A 20,366-nucleotide genomic window follows, 5' to 3' on the forward strand; every position below is an offset into this window, starting at 1 on the left:
AATCAATTTTCATTCTGCTAATCCCCAAAGAAAAAGGCTGATAGAGTGCATTTTTATTTTGTGCACATAAGCTATTTCTCAGTAACTCAAATCTTTTTATAGTACATGTCAAAAGGCAAGTAGGATGGGTTTTGTTGGTGTTTTTCTTTCCCCCACAGGTATTCCCTAGCAATGGATTTGGAAGCCTTTGTTCTATGCAAAGTCAAAAATCTCCTGCACGCCTTCAGAGATCTACATCCACAGGCTCTGTAAAAGAAAGAGTACATGGAATTTCTCAGGGCATGTCAGCTTTTATGAAACTGAGCATTTCTTCAGTAACAAGAGAAGCAAATGGAAAAAGACATGGCAGGAGATTATACTTGTCAACTGGAAGAAATAGCACAATTGCCTACCACAAAGCCACCTCAGCCCCACGACTGCCTGTATTGCTCAAAGAGATAATTCAAACCAACAGTGCTTGAAATGGTGATGTACAGGAAAGACTTGATAAATCTTCAGAACAAGGGAAAATCTAAAGATTTTTCCTTGGTTTGGGGGATTTTTTTTTCTTTGTTTGTTTTTTGGGTTTTTTTTTAAATTTGTTTGGTTTTGTTTTTGTCTTGGCTCCCTTTCCCCCTCATCTTCTGTTCTGACAGCTTTCTCACAGATTTCCTTTTCCAAAGCAGCTCTGGGCTGGATTGCTGAGACCACATGGACTTGCTCTGTCAGTGGTGGCTTTTCTAAAGTATGGAAAAAAGTTATTTTAGGGGGAGCAGACACCATGAAAATTGGAAGTGAGATGGAGGTTGGGATGTAAAGTTTGGGGTGTGCTAGAAATGGCACTACATGTAGAATACTCCCATTCATGACCATAAGAAATGCTCAAATTATTAAAGAAAACAAAAAAAACCCCACATTTTTAAAATGCATGAGAGTTGCTGGGAAGAAAAGCATTTGAAAGAAATGAGTAGGCAATACAAGGCTACTTTTGCTCAAGAGAGCAGGCAACTAAGACAAGGCGTTCTGCTCCACCTCATGTCTCAGTACAGGTGCATATTATAGAAATGCAGCAACATCAGAAGCATGTATTAGAATGAGATTTGTGCTGATTTTGCATTGGTGAATTTAGCCCAGATTTATACAGTTCTATCCAAATCTTCAACAGTTGCTTCTTTGAATGGTACTTATTTCTTTTCCTCAAAATTATTCACTCCTTGAACCATTTCAGAGTAGAAAGGAACAACACTAAATCATACTGAAAGACTAGCAACAACTGAAATGAAACATATAATTTTTATAAGCCTTTATTTATTTTTTATGCAAAAATAAGACTAGAGGTGTTGTGACTATTCTTACAGTACAACACTTCAGCAGCTATAAAACCTGAGACTACTTTTTGGCGTCACCCAAAAGAACAATTCAAAGGGTCAAAATATCCTTATTAACAGAATCCTGTAATCAAAGACTCACAGAGCCTATGAGAGATACTCAGAAAACATTTGGATTTATATGTTAAAACATATAAAAGGAATACATTACAATTTTGGGTTTTTTTTTTAAAGCCAATGAAAACCAATTTGTTTCAAAGCAATTCACTGAAAAAGCCTGAACACCAATATGATGTTGGGCCTGTTTTATGCTTCCCTTTTTCTCAGAGAGCTGGTGATACCCTTATTTCTATGAATCATTTTTTATTCATTCTCACTTCAGGGATAATTTCTGAAGTTATCAGTGGTACTTGTGAAGGAAAATCACTTTTGAGCATCCAACTTTTTAGGATAAATTTTTCAAAGGAACATAAGTGACTTAGGATCCTACACTAATTTTCAAAAGTGATTTAAGTCCCCCTAGCCTAGTTTCCTGACAGCCAGAAATATTTAGGATTTGAAGGGATTTATTTAGATGGTTTTTAGCATTGTTTGGCAGAGATGCACAACACAACTCCTCGACCGCTCACAGCTTGGAATTTCAGCACCAACTTGAGTGTCTGTTTGCAGCTTGGGATCCTACATGGGAATTGCTAAGCTTGTAAGAAGGGGATTTTCAGCTTTTTAAGACAAACAGCTGAGCGAGGAAGCTGCCTGAATTAGCCAATAGTGCAAGGCTGAAGAATGGGGCTTATGTGTCTGAGCAACTGATGTGATGCCAGTTTAGAGGTGGCTTCCCTCACTCAGGATCCTTGGCTGGGAGCTCTGCTGGACGTGGGCACCTCAGCCAAGTCAACTACTTAAGCAGCCTGTGCCCTAGTTGTCAAAACCTCTGCTTGTCTTGATGGCTGTCTCTACTCACTTATTCTATTATTCTCATTATCCCTCAGCTGTCAGGTAGGCTGGAGTTGAGCTTTTCTTCCATCTAGAGGTGTCCCTGTATTTGTTTTTCTGCCATGGTGCTGGGACACAGCCAGCCTCAGGCATGCTGAGGACACTGCTGGGTGGGTAAGCCAGTAATAGAAGGATATTGTTTCGATAAAAGCATATATATGTTTAGTTATCCAGGCTAAAACCCTGGTGTCAGGGCTTGCAGGATCTTTGCTTGAGGCAGGGCTCAGAGGAGCTCATTACTGTGGTGCTGAAGTTGAGATTGGGCTGATTTGAATGTGCTGGATAGCAGCAAGTGAGAAGTTATCATTACTGATTTGCACTGATGGATTCACCATGATCGGGTTTTAAAATGCTCAGTGAAGCCTCTTCAGGTGCATAGTTTGATTGTATGACCTGGCTCAAAGGAAGTTGGTTTTGGAAATGGAATTTATCATCATAACCTATTTATGCTGGGATCCCTCAAGATGATCAGTATCACAGTATCACACAGCGTAAGTAACTAAATATTTAGGTATCTAAGTATTTGTGTGAATCTGAATCTTACTTGCTTTAAAAATCATAGATGCCTATCAGCATCCTCTAATACCTAAATGTCTTTACAAACATAACACATAACTTCCCTGAAACTCTGTTTTTTTTTTTAATTGGAAGTTGTTCTGAGCATCTGAATTGCAGTTCACAGATTTGAACATTAAATTATTATAAACATATTTAAAAAAACCTCTAAAAATAGTTTCTTATAAGATAACTGTTAAGCTATTAACTATTGAGGCAGCTGCACTTTCTATTTCAAACTTCTTTATAATGGAACATGGCTTTATTATTTCACAATTTGTTTTGAAGTCCTGCCACCTATTGGTTTATCAGAGCACTGATCGGGGCAGCTGGATGTCTCCCTGTGAAACTACAAAGGAAAATGGATCTTACAGCATCAAGCCCCTAAGCAATCTAACAAGTGAGCAGAAGTAATTTAGTCCCTTTGCAATTGCCAGATAATTTGGTACTGCTATATTTGCACCCCATATGGACAAGGCAATTGCTAAACCTTAGTTTCTCTCCTTTTGAATTTAGAAAAAAAAAATCCTCTTCAAAGATAAAAACACTGAAGCCCTGGAATCTTATTCAAAGGATTTGCAGACTACACTAGAAAAATGTACATATGTTCATTGATGCAAAATAGTTTTTAAATATACAGATATGCATGCACTACATTTACTTGTTTTGAGCCAAATTGTGCATAAATAACTTCTCTCATAACTGCAAACAGATCAATCACTTTGCCTGTATTTGCAAATGTCTTCTTCTCTACCACTAATACACTGCACTGGGAGAATTTTAGAATCATCTTGTAGCTTATGTTAGTGTTATCCTGGTACCACATTACTTTCAAGGTCCTTACTACAACACTAAAAGCTGGTAATAATACGAGTATATGAGCAGTGAAAGCAGAGTACGGACAGAAGTTAAGAGTTACATGAACAGTGCAGGACAAAAGTCTAAAGAGTAAGTATCACCTATATGGGAGCAGAAGTAAAAATGTATTTCTAGACCTGGAACTGAGATATTTGAAATTTTGCTATGAAAGTGAGGATTTTCCAAGACATAGCTGAACCTGCTTTTTACTTTTCTTAATGCTTTGTTCAGGAGATGTTTCACTTTTGGACAGTGACCTTTGTCACCTTCTCTGCCTGATTTCTGCCTGGTATCCCTCAGGGCAAAACAAAACAAATAATCACCTGAGGAAAAGAGACTTGCAGCTACTGAGGGCTAGTCAGTCAACCAGCCCTCTGCTTTCCCTGCTGATTCCAAAGCAGAGTAGGCAAAGTAGCATTGTACAGAAGAAGCAATGATCAACTTGTCACAGCTGCAACATAGACTGTATAGAATAAGGCATCATTCTTAACAAAGCTTGCCCTGACAGCTCAATCAATTTGTGTTATGCTTATTCATGCAAAAGGGTCTTCATGAAGAAGACAAAATATTTTAAGAGAAGAGCTTAAAAAAATATATCACCCACAAGAAACTTCCAATTAGTTAACGGTTCTTTAAATATTGGGGAAACTGCTTAATTCAGAAGCTTTGCTGTCTTCTGTTCATTATTTTGTGTACCCAAAAGAATTCACTAAAGTGCACTCCACATGATGACAGTGTGACAAGGGCCAATTTGTGAATAACTTGTCAACAGCTTGAATGAAACTCTAGAAATCCATAACAGGTGCTCGATAGCTATAATCGAGTGACAGATGGATTAGATACATGAAACCACAACAAACTGACTGAATGGGAGAGGGAGAGAGAACAAGGGTGAGAGTGGGGGAGGTTCATTAACTATAGAAGAGAGCAAAAATACATGAATTATTAAAGAAGCAGCATGAGCCAATTTGTGTGAATGCTTCCTGCTCATCTTCAGCAGCCCTGGGAAGAGGAGCTGCAATGCCAGCTACTACACACAGCAGCACTGGTCTAATATCTTGACTCTAGGCAGGGGTGTACCAGAGCTTGGCACTGGCCTTGATTACAGAAATCACTGTTACATTTCAGTACGTACACAAGAGCTGATTCAGCAGTGTACTTGAGCACAGGCCTTGCTCTGAGCATGTGAATAGCACCATTAAGGTCAGCAGAAAAACTGTGTTAACTCACATGATCACGTTTAAGCATCTTGGTGAATTTTTGTTCTCTGTTGAGGGATGCAAAACACAAGAGGATGAACCCCAGCTAGTATAAATTGTTACAAGCCCCCTGGGGACTGCTGAGACAAGAGTGTTGAGTACCACTCAGGGGCACAGGCAGTGATGGACCAACATTTCTCTGCAGGCTTGAAGTGAGGAGGTTGCCGTCGGGGCCAGACCTGGGCCCTGCAGGTTTGTTCCTGTGCCAGCAAACCCAGAGGGCCTCTCCGCATAGCCAGAGGCTGCCTGCACCCACCCCATTGGCTTTCCCTGGTAGGGGACCCACAACACCATCAGTGCTGGAGGTCCCATGTTTTAAGCACACAGAGCCATTGATAGGCACCCACTGACCACACACAGCTTTGTTCCAGGTATGTCAAAATATTATATTTAATCTCAGCAGAGACACATTCTACTTAGTTAGTGCCCAGCCTTTGTCTTCTACCTGGCCCTTACTGCAGGCGGGGGGGGGGGGGGGGGGGGGGCTCCTGTTACCACTCCTCATCTCTCTTCATCTCCAGTGGCTTTTCCCTTAAATTTTTTACTTTAAAATAAATCTTCCATTTCCTTATTTTCCTCCTGTGCACCCTGCTTAGTGCCACAATCCCAAATTTGCAGTTATTCTATCCAAACAATGTTTTTTCACAGCTACCTATTAAGGGAACAACCAAAACCTTGACAGCTGGTTTGCTTTTATAGAGTGACGTATCTTTTTTGTTCTGTCACATATCTTGCTGTGCCTAATATCTTCCCTCAGAGAAAAAATTATGACATTTTGGAACCTATTCAGATGACAAACAAAATACAAATCATTAACATTTCAGGTGAAAAAACAAGACTTGCTTTTGTAAAAAAATAATAAAAAAAAAAAGTAGAAACTTGATTTTTCTTCTCCATAAATGTAATGTAAACACACAGATTAAACTACTGCTTAGGAAAGGAATTTGCTGTGCAGTCATTATCCTACCAGAAACCCCTGTGATAATAAAATGCAGCCATTCTGCAGTAAGTGTTGGACCCCTGACACCATTTAATTTTCTTGCACTTTGGCATAATACTTATGTTTATGATATATTCAGTCCTGCCATCATCCAGGATGCTCTGTTTACCGAGGTGAGACTGTTCTCTCTGGCTGTGTGAGTAGTGATTCCCAAAATGCCACACCAGCACACTCAAACTCCCATGTGAGCCTTGGATCAGTGAATTCAATGTGTCAGAATTAACCCAAGGAAGGCACTGTTTCATACTTGAATGCCTTTCAGCTCCTAGCAAGGAAAAAGAAAGTTGAGTTTCTAGATCCAGAATGTAGGGAAAAGGCAGTCCTGCACACAAGGATCATGCATTAATGAAATTCCATTTTGTTTCATTTAAGCTCTACTTTATAATGTTTCAGCAGCACATAGCTGCTTGCCTTGAAAGATTGCCTGAGAAAAAGATTTCACTGTTTGTTTGGTTTTTTTTCTTCTAGAAGAAATGCAGTAATGTTCATGTAAAGATATGACTAAGGGGATGAAAGAGCATAAGATAGGAGATGAAGAGATCATGAGCTCTGATATAGATATTCAGCTGTCACCACTACCGTGGTGGTCAGTAATGATAATATAATAGCTAACACCACTGCTTAGGACAGAGCAGGCAGGCACATGTAGCAAGCAATAAAAAGCATATTAAAGGAAATTGCAGCTCCATAGACAATAAATTGTGTTTCAGTATCTGGAAGAGTTTGTGTGCTTGGGTAGTTCTTAACCATTGTTTCTACAGAAACAAAACTAAGATCGGAGAAAGTTTCCTGTTTAGTAAGTGAATTTCCTCATTCCTCATTCAGATCTAACTAAATGTTCCTGTCTTTTGGCTGAGAAATCTATTTTATGTATATTAGCCTTGGATCTAGCAGTATTTCTCTGTTCCAAAGTTTAAAAACCCAATCTGATTGCATGCTCTTATGTCTATGCCTCCTTTGTAATGCACACTGTAATTATCACCATGCAGAGAATTTTGCCTGTCTACTCCACAGCTGTTTGTGGGTGAAACAGCAACTCTGTGTGAGCAAGTACACAGATGTTCAGCTATTGAATCACTTCTTTGCAATCCAGACCTGACAGTAATTAGGATGTCAGTGATCTCCAAGCACCTGACCAGTGTTGGCTTTCTTATTTTGAGAAATCAAATTAAACTTTGGCCTGGTGGATTTTAGGGTACTGAAGCAAAAAGTGATGGTTTAGACTGGGAGAAACTGGCAATTGCACCTCAGATCTACAAGGAGATGTTTATTTTGAACCTTTCTACTTTGCCTAACCCTTTTGAGGAATATCTGTAACATAAAGAAGGCAATCAGCTTCTTTCACTGGAATGAACAAGGATACTAGACAATGGTTTGGGTTTGGTTTGGGATTTTTTGCACCTATTAAGCCAGCTACAAAACTGTCTGAACTCCTCAAGACGGTGTGAATAGCTGTACCACTGATTTACACTTAGGATCTCATCGAGAGCGTTCTAGAGACCACTGCAGGTCTTTCTCAGGTCTACAGCTAACAGACAGATGAAAGGAATGTTATTAGCCCTCCATTTCACAGATGGAAGGTGAGAAAGAAGCAGCAGCAGCTTCTTCACAGTTGTGGATTCATACACTTGTGTAACCAAATGGCAGACAAATGCCTGTGCACACCTTTCACTCCTCCATGAATAGGAGTGAGAATTTGCACATGTGCCATTTGCATGTGGTCAGCTGTTTGAAGTGTAAATGGTGTTAAACCATACAGATTTGGTTTTCAAACTCATTCAATTAAAACACTTTGCCAAGACTTGCAGGTTATAAGTGTTAGAGCCAGGAACAGCTGCAAGGAGAGTACTTTTCCCCTTGCATTGTGAGAACAGCTGTTGAAAGAGGTGTTCTCCTGACTGAATAATGTAAACAGAAACTAGAACAATCTAAAATGTTTCACATTACAACTTTTCCAAAATCCAGTCATCTAGATGATTCGTCTGCTAGTAGCCCATATGAAAATTAAGAACTTCAGAAAGCCATTACTTTAGCTTAAATAACTTTTTCCTTTAGCTGATCGGACCTGAGGACATCAGTTTCTTCACAGGTTGATTTGGCTTAGCACTTCAGCTTGAGCCATTAGAGAAAAGGAATAAAAATGTCACACAAAAAAGTTTCCCACATAATTCACCATCTTCCCAGCCAACTCGTGTATGTTATTTCTATGTCAAAGTAAAGGAGGCATAAGAGCACAGTTTTTACCCAAGCACTTTTCCTATTCTGTCTTCTGGACAGAAAAATAAAACAAAACCAAAGAAAACTCCCAACACAACAAAGCAATATAAAACCTTCCATTAAAACACTCATTCTTTATTATCAGCCTGTATAAATGATGTAGGGTGAATCCCTATGTAAGGACTGGGTCTAGGTTCTGAATTTTCAAAAGTTGTCTTAAAAGACCATGAAGCCAGCCATAATCAACATGACCAGACCTCCTTATATTTAAACCTGAAGTTAAGAGTTGCTCTTAAGCCAAAAATCCATGTGTATATTGTAACTTCCAGGTAAATTTGAGACCTGGAATAGTAATACTTGGTTGGATCCTAGATTTCAGTGTTAGAGCTATTCCTGTGTTACTGAGGTACATGCCAGGGAGTGCATGAGACTGTATTAGGAGATGTGTTGAACAGACTTCATGCTGAATTTCAGCTCTTCTGCATATTTCTGGGATATCTTGACTTACTGACTGGCTTTGTGATTGCATATCACTCTGAAAAGGACAAGAAGTCTAAAGGATGAAAGACCTCAATCAGATTTCAAAGATGTTTATTCATACCACAGGGGAAAGAGAGAGAGTATTAAAATTTTGGAATCTGAATGCTTGTGCCCTCAGGCCAATGCTGTACATTCAGCAGCAGGCTGTCATACCCTAATTGCTAGTACCCCTTTGTGAATCAACATCTCTGAGAAGCCAATTCTACATGAGGCTTCTTTAATATACATCTTCTCATTTGCCCCACGTATATTTCAGTTTGCCATCTGATAATTGGAATTGTGTGGGTAGCAGCCGGTACCATCTGGCTTGTTAATAAGTAGAGGATAAAAATGTCTAATGCCTTGCTCTACATAAATACAAGAATTACCCTACAAATAAACAGCTCCCTAAAACCTCAAATGATGAGAACAAAAGAAAATAGTGTGGTCCTAGCTCATTAAAAAAACACTGAGGAGAGAATGAGGGAACAGTGGGAAAGCCTCATCACTTCCCATCTGAAGTTTTAGTGTAACTAAAACATATGGGGAAAATAATGCAAAATTAAAAGTGATAATGCACTTTTCACACCAAAACATATTGGGCCACTATACAAATGATGCAATTAAAACTGCTGCCTTCAGGAGCCAAAACCTAAGCTGAATAAGTACGGTACAATTAAAGTTTTTGATTTAAAACCAGTGAAAGATTTATCATAATGAAGCTCAGAATACAGATAATATGACTTGGGGGCATCAAAGCTGAGCTATAGAAAGCCACATGTCCTACAACATGGAGTTAGAATTGGAAGACTGACATCAGCAGATTTTAGGGCACAGAAAGGCTTACAAGTTCATTTGCACGTGAATGGCCAAGACCATGCAAAATCTTGCATGTAAACAGTGCAGTATTGTAATCACTACTTTAATTAACAGGAAGGCAGTGCAAAGCTGTCTGCATTGGGGAAATAAACTCTGATCCTGTGGGCTGGATGCAAAAGCCGCGCTGTTGTATTTGGAACCTGCTGGAACTTGTACAGCGCCTTATCTGGAGGGCTTCACGCGCATCACGACAATGTCCTCTAATCTGGCAATAAAAAGGGCATCATGAGTGGTGGCAGCCAGGCCAGCCAGCCAGGACTACAGTCACGCTATGCTCCCAAGATGGTGAAAGGAGATTTAAGCCTCTTGCAGAAAAAAAACCAGCAAGGATTGCCTCCAGCTTGGCTTGGGTATGGAGGGGGGAAAAGGGAGGAAACACAGCTGAACAGTGGCTACTTGGTTGGGGCTGGCAGTATGTGGGAAGGTGCCAGCAGGCAGAGGGGAAAAGGCAGCCAGCACCTTGGTTCCTCCTAACCACCAGCCACCCGCACCAAACCCCAGCCTGCAAAAGCAGATGTGCTGGCCATTGGAGTTTTACACCTCTGGGGTTTCCCCAGCAAGGCTTAGCCTGCCCTGCTGATGTTGGGTAATACCTTCATTCTTCCAGATATAATCTCATCCTAGGGTGAACCAGAGCCCAGAGGTTGCATGTGCTTCCCCAGGAAGGAGGTTTAGTAACACTACTGATGATCCCATAGAAAGCTGGAGAGGGTATTTAGTGTGACAAAAGAGGTAGAGACCCACATTTGGAAAACAGGCCTGTTCTGCACTGGGTGGAGCTGATGTAGTGTGGCTCCCACAGGACTCCCGTGGTTTTCTGCCCCGTGCCCCAACTCTGTAGCTGCCACTATAAACACAGGCCTATAGTCACCGCTTTTCTACCTTCATTCTTGCTGTAATATTTACACTCACACATGAGACTTGTACTGTTTACATCCTTTGGTGCTGCACCAAGCACACAAGCACAGTTCTCTGGCCAGCTTTGCACTGACTCTTGCTGCTACTCTGAGTTGTACGTCATGCTGATCTGGAGCTGGCCCTTGCCAAACAGAAGCTCTAACAGCTGAACCTCCCTCCTCTTCCCTCTTCCCATGAATCATAATTTTGCTCTCATAGCAATCAGCTGATTTTTCACAAAATCTGTAGGAGCTCCATTATCCCAATAAAAATACTTCTGCTTTTATAGCCTTTGCTTCTGTTGTTTTGAAATTTAGCTTCTGAATTTTGAAAATTTAGTTTGAGACTGGCCAGCAGCACTAACTGGATATCTTCCAGTTATCTTTCCTCCAAGGGAAACCATGTAAGAAGCAGGACAATAAAATGAAGACTGTAATGTCTTATAAAGAAAAAAAAAAAAAAAGCATGGGGGGGGGATGTTATGTGCCCTTACACATCTGCTCTGTCTCTTTCTTCCTCACTGTACACATATCTGTATCTCATGCCCCTGTGTAAGACTGGCATTGCTCATTCCCAATGCACTTCGGAGTGATTTTCATTTCCCAGATGTGGAAACAGAGCTAGAATCAAGTACCTTGCTCAGGGTTACCTAGAAACATGAGAAGGGCCTCAGTCTGGGGTTTCTGAGGTGCCATTTTGTCTCCTGCCAGCTGGAAAACACAAGGATGTCCCCTCACAGTCCTCAGCACTGGTGTTTCATGTGTGGTACCTCTTCCACACGTCTGTGCAGAGCTCAGCTCATCAGTCTGTGGAGATGGCACTGCACTTCCACTGAAGGAATTCAATTTACACCCATTCTCCTGGTAAGTTTTTATGAGCTTTTTAAAACCTTCGTTCCTTCCCTAAAATCTTTTTGAGCATACATCAGAATTAAGGACACCAACTCCCAATTCTAGGCACTTCCCTTCCAAAGGAACTAAGCTCATCCTGCATCTAAAAGATCAGATCAGTTTCATCCCAATAATTTTGAAATCAGTATAGAACCTGAATCCTAATTCAGATTTTTTAAATTGTTTTCAAAGTAAGCAGAGGGTGCACGTAAGATGCTACATGTTACTGTAATCAGGGAATATTGCTAGCCAGATAGCTTCAACCCTAGCCCCAGCTTCAGGGAAATGTTTGGACAGACAATATCATCAGTTAAAGAAAGAATGAGATTAATTCCTGTGTTTTTGTTTTTTTTTCTTTTCTGCCAAAAGAAAAGAAAAAGTTAAAAAAATAAAAAAGGTCCTCAAAAACAGTAAACGAGGAGTTTGGTAGGGTTTAGAACCAAGCTTGGGGAAACAAAAGTGATGTTTTCTTCAATACTTGGGATGGGTACAAGTACCCACGTGGAAGTTTATAATGTATTGTTTGTGCAAACAAATGTTAACGATATAGATATAGATGTAGATATAGATATAGATATATATAAAATGCAATGAAATAATATGAAAAATTAGTAGCTAGTAATTTGGATTGGCCAGAGAAAATAATTTGGAAAACAACCCTGCTTGGCAAAATCATCTGTGCATTTAGCTTCTAAAAATTAGGTTACTCCAAGGGATGTGAAGCAGGGCACCAAAAGCTGGAGCTGGGCACCAAAAGCTGGTTGGAAAAAATCTTGTGCAGTAACAGTTTCAGGAGCAGACAGCAACAACCTAAATAGTAATTGCTATCACATAACTGAAAAGTCCTGAGATTTACTTAGACAATGTCCCTGGGAACATTTGTTAAGAATGAAATGCAGTTGAAGCAATTTGTACCATGAAGTCAGACAGGAAATCAGACTAATCCCCGATGCAATTATGTGTAAGCTTGGCTGTCTAAGACTTACTAGAGCAAAAGAGACAGAAGAAAACCAAGCCAGAACGAGATATTGAAAGGTACTGAAAGTAGGTCGCTGTCCTACATTACACAAAAGCTAAATGGAGCTCTATCATCCCACAGTATCCTGAGCAAGCTGAACAGAGGACTTTGCCTGGTACAGATCTCCTGGCAGCATCCAAGTTACACAGCTGCATAAATCATAAAAAAAGTTTAGGCGTAGCAGAATTTCCAAGACAGGTAGAATGTATTGCACTGAATGAACACAGGAGGAATCCAAATGCCCAAAGGGGCATTGAGTAGAAAAGCCATGACACAGTTAGATATATACACTAAGTCAGCAAGATAGAAGAGATGCTTAATTAGTAAATAGAGATAAAATTGCAGTAGAAAACAGAATCTGTTTTCTACAGAATCTATTTTCTACATCATAGACGCAAAATTCTTCATCATGGTTAGTTAAGAGAGAAAATAGGCATTCTGAGCTGTCAGGACAGCAGATGTTGACTGTTCTTGCTCCCCTTCATTCTCTTTAATATTTAAAGCTTCAATTCAAGTTAATTCAAAAATTGGAATTTATGCATTTTTACTGAATTAAGTACTTTTCCCCGTTATATAGGCACAGTTATAGAACAGTTGTTAAAAATTGAAACTTAAAAGATGAAAATGGTTTGAAAGGTTGTTCAAGCACAATGGGTTTTGTTGTTTTGGGATATCTCCAAATCCCCAGCTTATATTAGTTTAATAATGAATATAGGTTAAGTGATTTGTGTTTTTTTTTTTTTTTTTTAAATGGAAAAAGGCCGTAATTTCAGCACCAAAACATTATCAGAGCAAGTTGTTTAAAGATGAATGTAGATTGTCTCTTGATAATAATAATCTAATCACTTAACTGTGGATATCATATTCCTATCCAAAACCACTAGGAAAAGTGTTTTTCTGCTCACAATCCTTGTCTTAGATTGCTGGAAATATTTGAGATTAGAGCATAGTTTTCTTAGGTGTATGCAGAGCCCAACATACACATATCACTGCCTTTCCCAAATCTTATAAACAGCAGATAATCATATTTATTATGGAACTTTGAAAATGACAGAAGAGTTGTCTGTCTGACAATAAGGCTCTCTAAATTTGTGATTTGAATTTAAGCAGCCAGACAAAATGAAAATGTTGGCCTCAGTCTTTGTCTGTTTAGCATTAAGGCACATTGCTAAGACAGACCTGTTTCTGCTTCATCTGTGATGTGTGAGAAGAGACTGTCCCAGTAGTGTCTCATGATATGAAGATCCACAGCATAAGTTTAATAGTAAATTTTAAGAACCCTTAAAAATACTATTTTATATTAATTGTCGTATTACATAGATAACTAATAACTGGCTTAATAAAAAGCACCAGTTCATGGTGCCCTTGTATAAATGTCCTAGAAGAAAGCAAACTCCAAACTCCACTGGAGCAGAGCTTCCTAGGACAGATCTGTCTTCATTCCAGCCCTTTGTGACTCTACAGCTTCAAACCTGGCAAGATTTGTGAGCATCCCAGATTCATGTGATACAAATTTTAAATTCCCTTCTAGCTAAATGCAGGACATGTAATTTTTTTATGTGTCAGTCCATTTTGGTTTATCTAAATATGTCAATTCAAGCAAATAATTATCAGCTGCTTTATGGCATTTAAATTTGACTTACTTTCCAAATGAACATTATTCTCTATCTGTGGAAAGTTGGAATCTGCAACAAGAAATGCTCCTGAAGCCATTAGCACACATTCTACATAAAACTGTTTCCTGTTTTTGCTACAATGAGCACTGAAAAAAGAAAGTCCATTAGATGGAAATATTGTCTTTCTAAAACCAGCAGATTTTTATTTCTGCAATGTCTAAGCACTGTAATTCTCAGCAGAAAATTACGTTGGAACAGTGGGCGGTTCTGAATTGCTGGAAAGTTTACAATGGCTTTTATGCTTAAACATCATTTAGCAGCTGTTAAAGGTCAGCACAAATCCTGTACTTTATCAGTATAAATGAAGTCTACAACTGCCAAGAAAAGAATGCATTAAATAATGCAGTGAGTATCATTTTGAATTTCTTTTCCCTTGAGAAGTGAAAAGGCCCTCTTAAGCGGTTCTATTTTTCTCTTCCTTATTTCAAATTGACAAAAGTAAAACACTAATTAAATTATTTATATCAGAAATTTACTTAAGAGGATGACACATTTTGTACACAAAGCCAGTGAAACATCTGACACATTGTATAGTGACAGGTGCAGTTAAGAAAGTGTAATATAAGTCGGCATCCAGAGGTTAAAAAACCCAACAAACTTGCTGCAATATTTCATTATCAATTTTATTTCCTACCATACACCAAATGTACAGCACAGAACACAATTTTGTTGTTTTGATGTAAGAAATATTAATTGTATGAAGAAACAGTATACAAACTACTCCAAATTAAAAAATGCATACATCATTGCTCTTTACAAAAGGTCTAATTTACAGTATAGCTCATCAATGCATTTAAACACCAAAAAAAAAAAAAAAGAAAAACAGAAAGAAAAAAAACAGTGCACATTACAAAACACATCAAGTACAAGGGAGGCAAATAAATACAAACATACTTCACAGAACATCCTGAGCAAACAACCAAACACAGATAAATTAACCTGAAGCCATAGTAAATCATAATAATAAATACATAGGTCAGTAAGAGATTTTTTTTTTACTTAAATAAAATATATAACAAATTTCTTAAAATATTTAGTAAATTAAACTTTAGTCTTTGTAATGAGTGAACTCATTTTGTATGCATTTAACAAGTATAACAAATGTTTGCTTTTTGAGTTTTTAGCAAGAACAATAATAGCAAATTTTTGTTTGGTGTTCTCCTATTTATATTAGACAGCACATATGGTAGCTTTTGAAAAATCAATTTAAAAATAAACACAGCTCCTAAGAACACACATTTTCCCCTGTCTAAACTAAGATCGGAGAGTTGAATCAACCCCCCAACAAAAAGCAAGCCCCACCTAATGCAGAACAGTGACCACAGTGCATGAGAGTTGAATCACTTCTGAATAGTACTTTTGTGCAGGAACAGTAATAATATAATTGTATATGTCAAGCCTGTGAATGCCATCATATTCAATCTAAATATAAATGCGGCTAATAAAAATAAACACTTTCATTATAGCACGGAAAAATTAAACACACGCTAGATCCATGTATACATTTACACTGAGGCACATATGCACATGAGGTGTGTGTGCATACAAAAAAGGCAGTTTAGCTGGTTGTTTATACCTTTTTCTTAAAAAAAATAAATATAAAAAAAACTTCTGAAACAATGCTTAATTACTTACAATCCCTGAAATAGACATTGCCTCTGTTATAGCAACCGCTAGTTTCTGACGGATTCAGAAGTTCCACACCCAGGCTAACCAGATACCGAGGCGCACGCCCGCACCTCTGCGCAAGTGCTCGTCTGTCCACACCTCCGCCCGTCTGTCTGCTCTGTAGCACTTGGGACCCTACCAGAAGACTGGTGACAAATTCAGTATCAGCCTAGTCTTAGTGAAGAAGGATGGGAGAAACCAGTCACGGTGTTGCTACCGGTCATTCAAAGGGACAAGCGACCACCGTGGTGCCAGAGGGGTGTTGTTGCCCTCCAGACCGCTGCCTTCTCAGCTGCCATTACCTTCAAACCAGTATTAAATGCCATTTCAGGGGAGATGTGTTCGACTCATTATGTACAAAGCCTTTAGCTTGGGATGTGTTTGCGATTTTTAAATCCAAATCCATTGCAATACTGGTCACTTGCTTAAAATCTCAACATCTCATACTAAAAAAGTACCAGTACCTACCTAATTACCCTTCTTGTTTAGAAATAATTGTCATTTCCCTCCATGAGCTAACTCTGAACAAAAGCTGCAGTGGTAAAATAAATCTGAAGTTCTCTTGAAACATTTTAAATAATCATTCTCATAGGCTAAATCACACAGCCAAGTCAAGTGCTTTGCTGATTGCTATATTTCATTATTGCTAACATATTCTTTAACACACTGTTTTCCAGCATACTGTGCTTTTACGAGCCCAAGTTCCCCACTAGTGGGCACCATTTATCTTCTCATTTCATGCATCTTCACATCTCATGTTACTGCAAACCCATTTCTGATACAAAGCCATTATAAAAAAGCAGGATGTGAGGAAAATAAAACTAGAACCACGGTTCAGTCATTTGTTACTTTCATAGGTTTTTTTTTTTCTTCCTGTACAAACCCAGCAAGTTATTTAATTTACAGTATAGCTTTCAGTCTATTTAAAATCCCATTGGAAAATAAATTAATAAACACATTTGTAAAAATATGGCAGGCCGCAAAAATGCTGTTAAAAGATAAAAAAACCAACTCTTTGATTAGAAATAAATAAAAAATATAAAAAATAGTCGCACACACTTTTTACATTCACTTTACAAAAACTGAGTGCAAAAGAAGAAAAAAAAAGAAATTGTACTGAAATAAATACAATATACTAACAGAGTGCATTGCTGTTAATACAAATAGTCTGTTGTGGTTTTATTCTTTTTTTTATGTCAGCTGGGAAAAAATTAGTGCAATGTTGCAATTGTAAATGCAGCATGGCAACCTACACCCCTTAGCAGTACATGAACTCCTAACAGATCCATCTGGAGTTTACTGCTGTTAAGTAATTTCTGTTGCCCAGCAGCTTTCACATCCTACACATGGATGCCCTTCACTGCCTGTTTGATACTTTCCAGCAGAGCTTTGCATTCGGGGGAATAGTCCCGTTCCAGATTGCTGTACATGTCTGTGAGTGTATTTACATATGCTTCGAAATTCTGCTCACTGATTGGCCCCTAAATGGAGACAAAACAGATTATAATTGTAAGAGGTAAAATTAAGGCTGAAAAAACCCAAACACCCAACCCCAAAGCATGTCAAAGGAGTGATATGTCAAATGGGGAGAAGTCATAAGCAGGGCAGCCATCCAAATTAATGGAAGGGTTGTGGAAATTAAAGGAGTTGCATGTCCTGGGGAATCCACACTCTCTCCAAGCAAGAAAAAGAGCTGGAGATATTATGGTATTATGGTTAGTGTAACTTTTTTTTTTTTTTTTTTTTTTTTTTTTGTGGCCAATTTGTCTCTGGGATTATGACTGACATTCTCCCTAACTGTCCTTTCTTAATCTTCCAGTGGCATTCTTGACATTTGGAAAGGGGACTGGAAACAGGAGTACCTCTGTGGATTTGGCCTTTCTTTGAAAGTAAGAAGTGAAATTCTTGAGAAGATGGAGCTTGGTTGTCTCCAGAAAAATCATCTGTATGAAACAGGTTATAGTTTTGATCTGGGAGCTGAGTAAATAAGGATTCTCATTGAAGTGAAGTTTTCACTCTTTGTGCAGGGTGGGTGTTCAGACAGGGAGGTCTGAGGGAAAAGCCTGCCTTGCCCTGGTACAGGGCAGAGATACCAGGGCTGGTATTCCTGAAAGTAACTGCACCTACTACCATGCAGACATCATGATCCTGCATCTCTGCAAAGCAAATCAGCCTAAAAATGCTCTCTGCTAATGCAGCTCCAGTGCTCCTGCTAGTCCCTGAGCTTGCTCATCTGCTTCGAGTGCTGGCAAGACTGTCTCAAAAGAAGGTGTTAACTTGCTGGCTGTGGGCTTACCATCTGTGGCAGCTGAATGTCAGCGAGACTGGAGATAAGGGCTTGGCTTAAGCCAGCTAACTCCTTCAACAGGCTCTCGTTGTTCTGCTCTATGAGTTTGTTCTCCTCTTCTATTGTTTTCAAATTGCTCTCCATAGATGTGATCTAAAAGAGACAGGCAGGCACAAACACAGACAGACAAACCCTTGGCAGCATTGTTACTGAAGTTTGAACCCAAAATATCAGGTGGGTGATTGCAAGAGAGGCCATGATGAATCTGAAACTCAGCTATGCTTTTGTAGGAGAGACATAACTTCTCCACAGATCATTCAGAGCAAAGAACAGGTTGTACTTGCTCTGAAATGACGGACTTTGCTGCTGTTCATGGAGAAACCTTGTGGCAGCAAGGCACTAGAGTGCCTCAGAGTGGGAGGAGGGAATTGAGATTGGAGAGGAGGGTCAGTGTGGAGCTGGGATGGAGTGTGGCCTCAGGGCTGGCAGAGGGAAGGAGAAAGGAGGTTGATGTTTACATTGCTATCCTGCTCTTACAGCATCCCTGCTGCTCAGCCACAATAGCAAGGGCACGGGTATTAGCTGTTGTGCTACTTTCCTGCCCTGCTCCTGGGTGAGCTCTGGGCTGGCTGGGATTAGAAACAGGCCTGGTGCTGGGAACAATGAGAAAAAAATAGAGTGGAAAGGAAACTGAGAGGCTGAGCACGTATCACAAAGATGATCTCTGACCAACAGAATGGAGAGTATTGGAAAGAGCAGGAAAAAGCAGCCAAGACAGAAAAAAGTGGTATCTTTTTAAAGTGAGAGCTTTGGGATATACTCAGATCTGAAAGCTTAGATGTCAAAAGCAGTGCTGAAAAAACAAAACCAGCAATGGCAGGGTCTGGTTCCCTCCTGCCCTGCTCCTTGTCTCGGGAGCAGACAGCTCAGCAGGTCAGAACCAAGGGCTGCCATCTCTGTGCCCTGCCACAGCTCCACAAGGCACTGACTAGTGCAGTCCTATCCACAATTGCCATACCCTCCCTTCCATATTAGTATGCACCTCTTTGCACTACTCAATTGCCTCCTGCTTGTGGCCACTTTACTTCCTTTGCTCACACACAGTCGCACTGCAAAACTCCCCAGTCTGAGAAACCTCTTTTTGTGTGCCTGTCATCCACTACAACCCCTCCTCTGGAGGGTGTTTGTAGCAGTCTGGCACCTGGCTGGGGTAGAGTAAAAGGAGGTAGGAGATTTATGGTTTCTCCTGTAGTTCAGTTCAGGCTTTGCTGGTCAAGGTGCTTTCACCAGGGAGAAAGTCCAGGGAGAAGAAATCTGACTGCATAAACTGGGCAATCTCCATGAAAATAGCACAGTGACCACCAGAGAGAACCAAGTGTCCTGAGACAGTGAGCACAGCCTCCCTGCAGTGCAGTTTGGGCTGGATATCCCCACAACTGCTGTAGTGTGAAGCCAGATTGTTTAGATCCAGCACAGGTGGCACAGGCTTCTATCTTGTTTAGACTGTACATGCAGTGGTTATTGCAAAAACAACATGAGTCAACACTGCTCATTCCAATGTGGTGCAAATACAGGCAGGTATGGTTACACTCAGTTTGGTTTAGATCAGCATGGGTTTATAGTTCACAGATTTAATTTTATTTCCTTCTTATTCTGAAAATTCTGAAGGTTCTGCCCATGCTTTTACCCAGTCTGCCCAGGTTAAATTCCAGGTGCGTATGAGAGTCCGAAGGGATGAAGCTATACAGCTCACTCCATAGAACCACTATCAGCATATTAAAGCCAACTTAATCTCTCCAGTATACAAAATAATGAAAGAAAATTACTCTTTTCCATAACTCCTATTAAAACAGTTTGCTACACAAACTAGCAAAAGTTATACATTTTTAACCAGCTGTTGCCTGGAGGCAAAATTCAAACTATTTGAATAATTGACAGTGGGTGAGCTAAACTAGGAGTATTTTCTTAGGTACACATAAGAACTCATTAAAGTCAGCTCTCATTAAGACTTGGAGAGGGTTTGTAAGAGGAATTATTATCCCTAAAAACTCAAGTCATAGGACTTCCATGGTTTGGTAAGCAGATGTTTGGTCAACAAAGGAAAACAAATGTTTTGTTTAGTAAGTATGTTTCATGTCTGCTTGCTAAAATTAGCTACAACCTTCCCTGAATTTCTCATTCACCAGATCTTTGAGACAATATCTGCTGCTCATTTACAGAAAACAACAAAAAGCAACATCTTGGAAAAAGGAGTGCAGAGGAGACTAGCTATTTTTAAACATTTTAAACATTTACATAGCATTTAATTTATTTATCGTGCTTAAACATAGCCTAGGAAAAGAT

General features: G+C 39.4%; 1 protein-coding gene across 4 annotated transcripts in view; it reads right to left on the reverse strand.

The window, feature by feature from the left end:
- Nucleotides 1-14,690: 14,690 nt before the first annotated feature.
- ST18 (ST18 C2H2C-type zinc finger transcription factor) overlaps nt 14,691-20,366 on the reverse strand; it is a 50,962-nt gene continuing 45,286 nt past the window's right edge. For all 4 annotated transcript variants that reach the window (XM_053977711.1, XM_053977739.1, XM_053977720.1 and 1 more), the window contains 2 exons: nt 18,033-18,176; nt 14,691-17,217 (listed from right to left, as the gene is read on the reverse strand). In XM_053977711.1, the coding sequence (XP_053833686.1) occupies nt 17,077-17,217; nt 18,033-18,176 (285 nt within the window). In that variant the 3' untranslated portion in view covers nt 14,691-17,076. The remainder of the gene's footprint in view (nt 17,218-18,032; nt 18,177-20,366) is intronic.

The sequence above is a fragment of the Vidua macroura genome, chromosome 1, assembly GCF_024509145.1.
Source record: "Vidua macroura isolate BioBank_ID:100142 chromosome 1, ASM2450914v1, whole genome shotgun sequence".
Classification (NCBI taxonomy): Eukaryota; Metazoa; Chordata; class Aves; order Passeriformes; family Viduidae; genus Vidua; species Vidua macroura.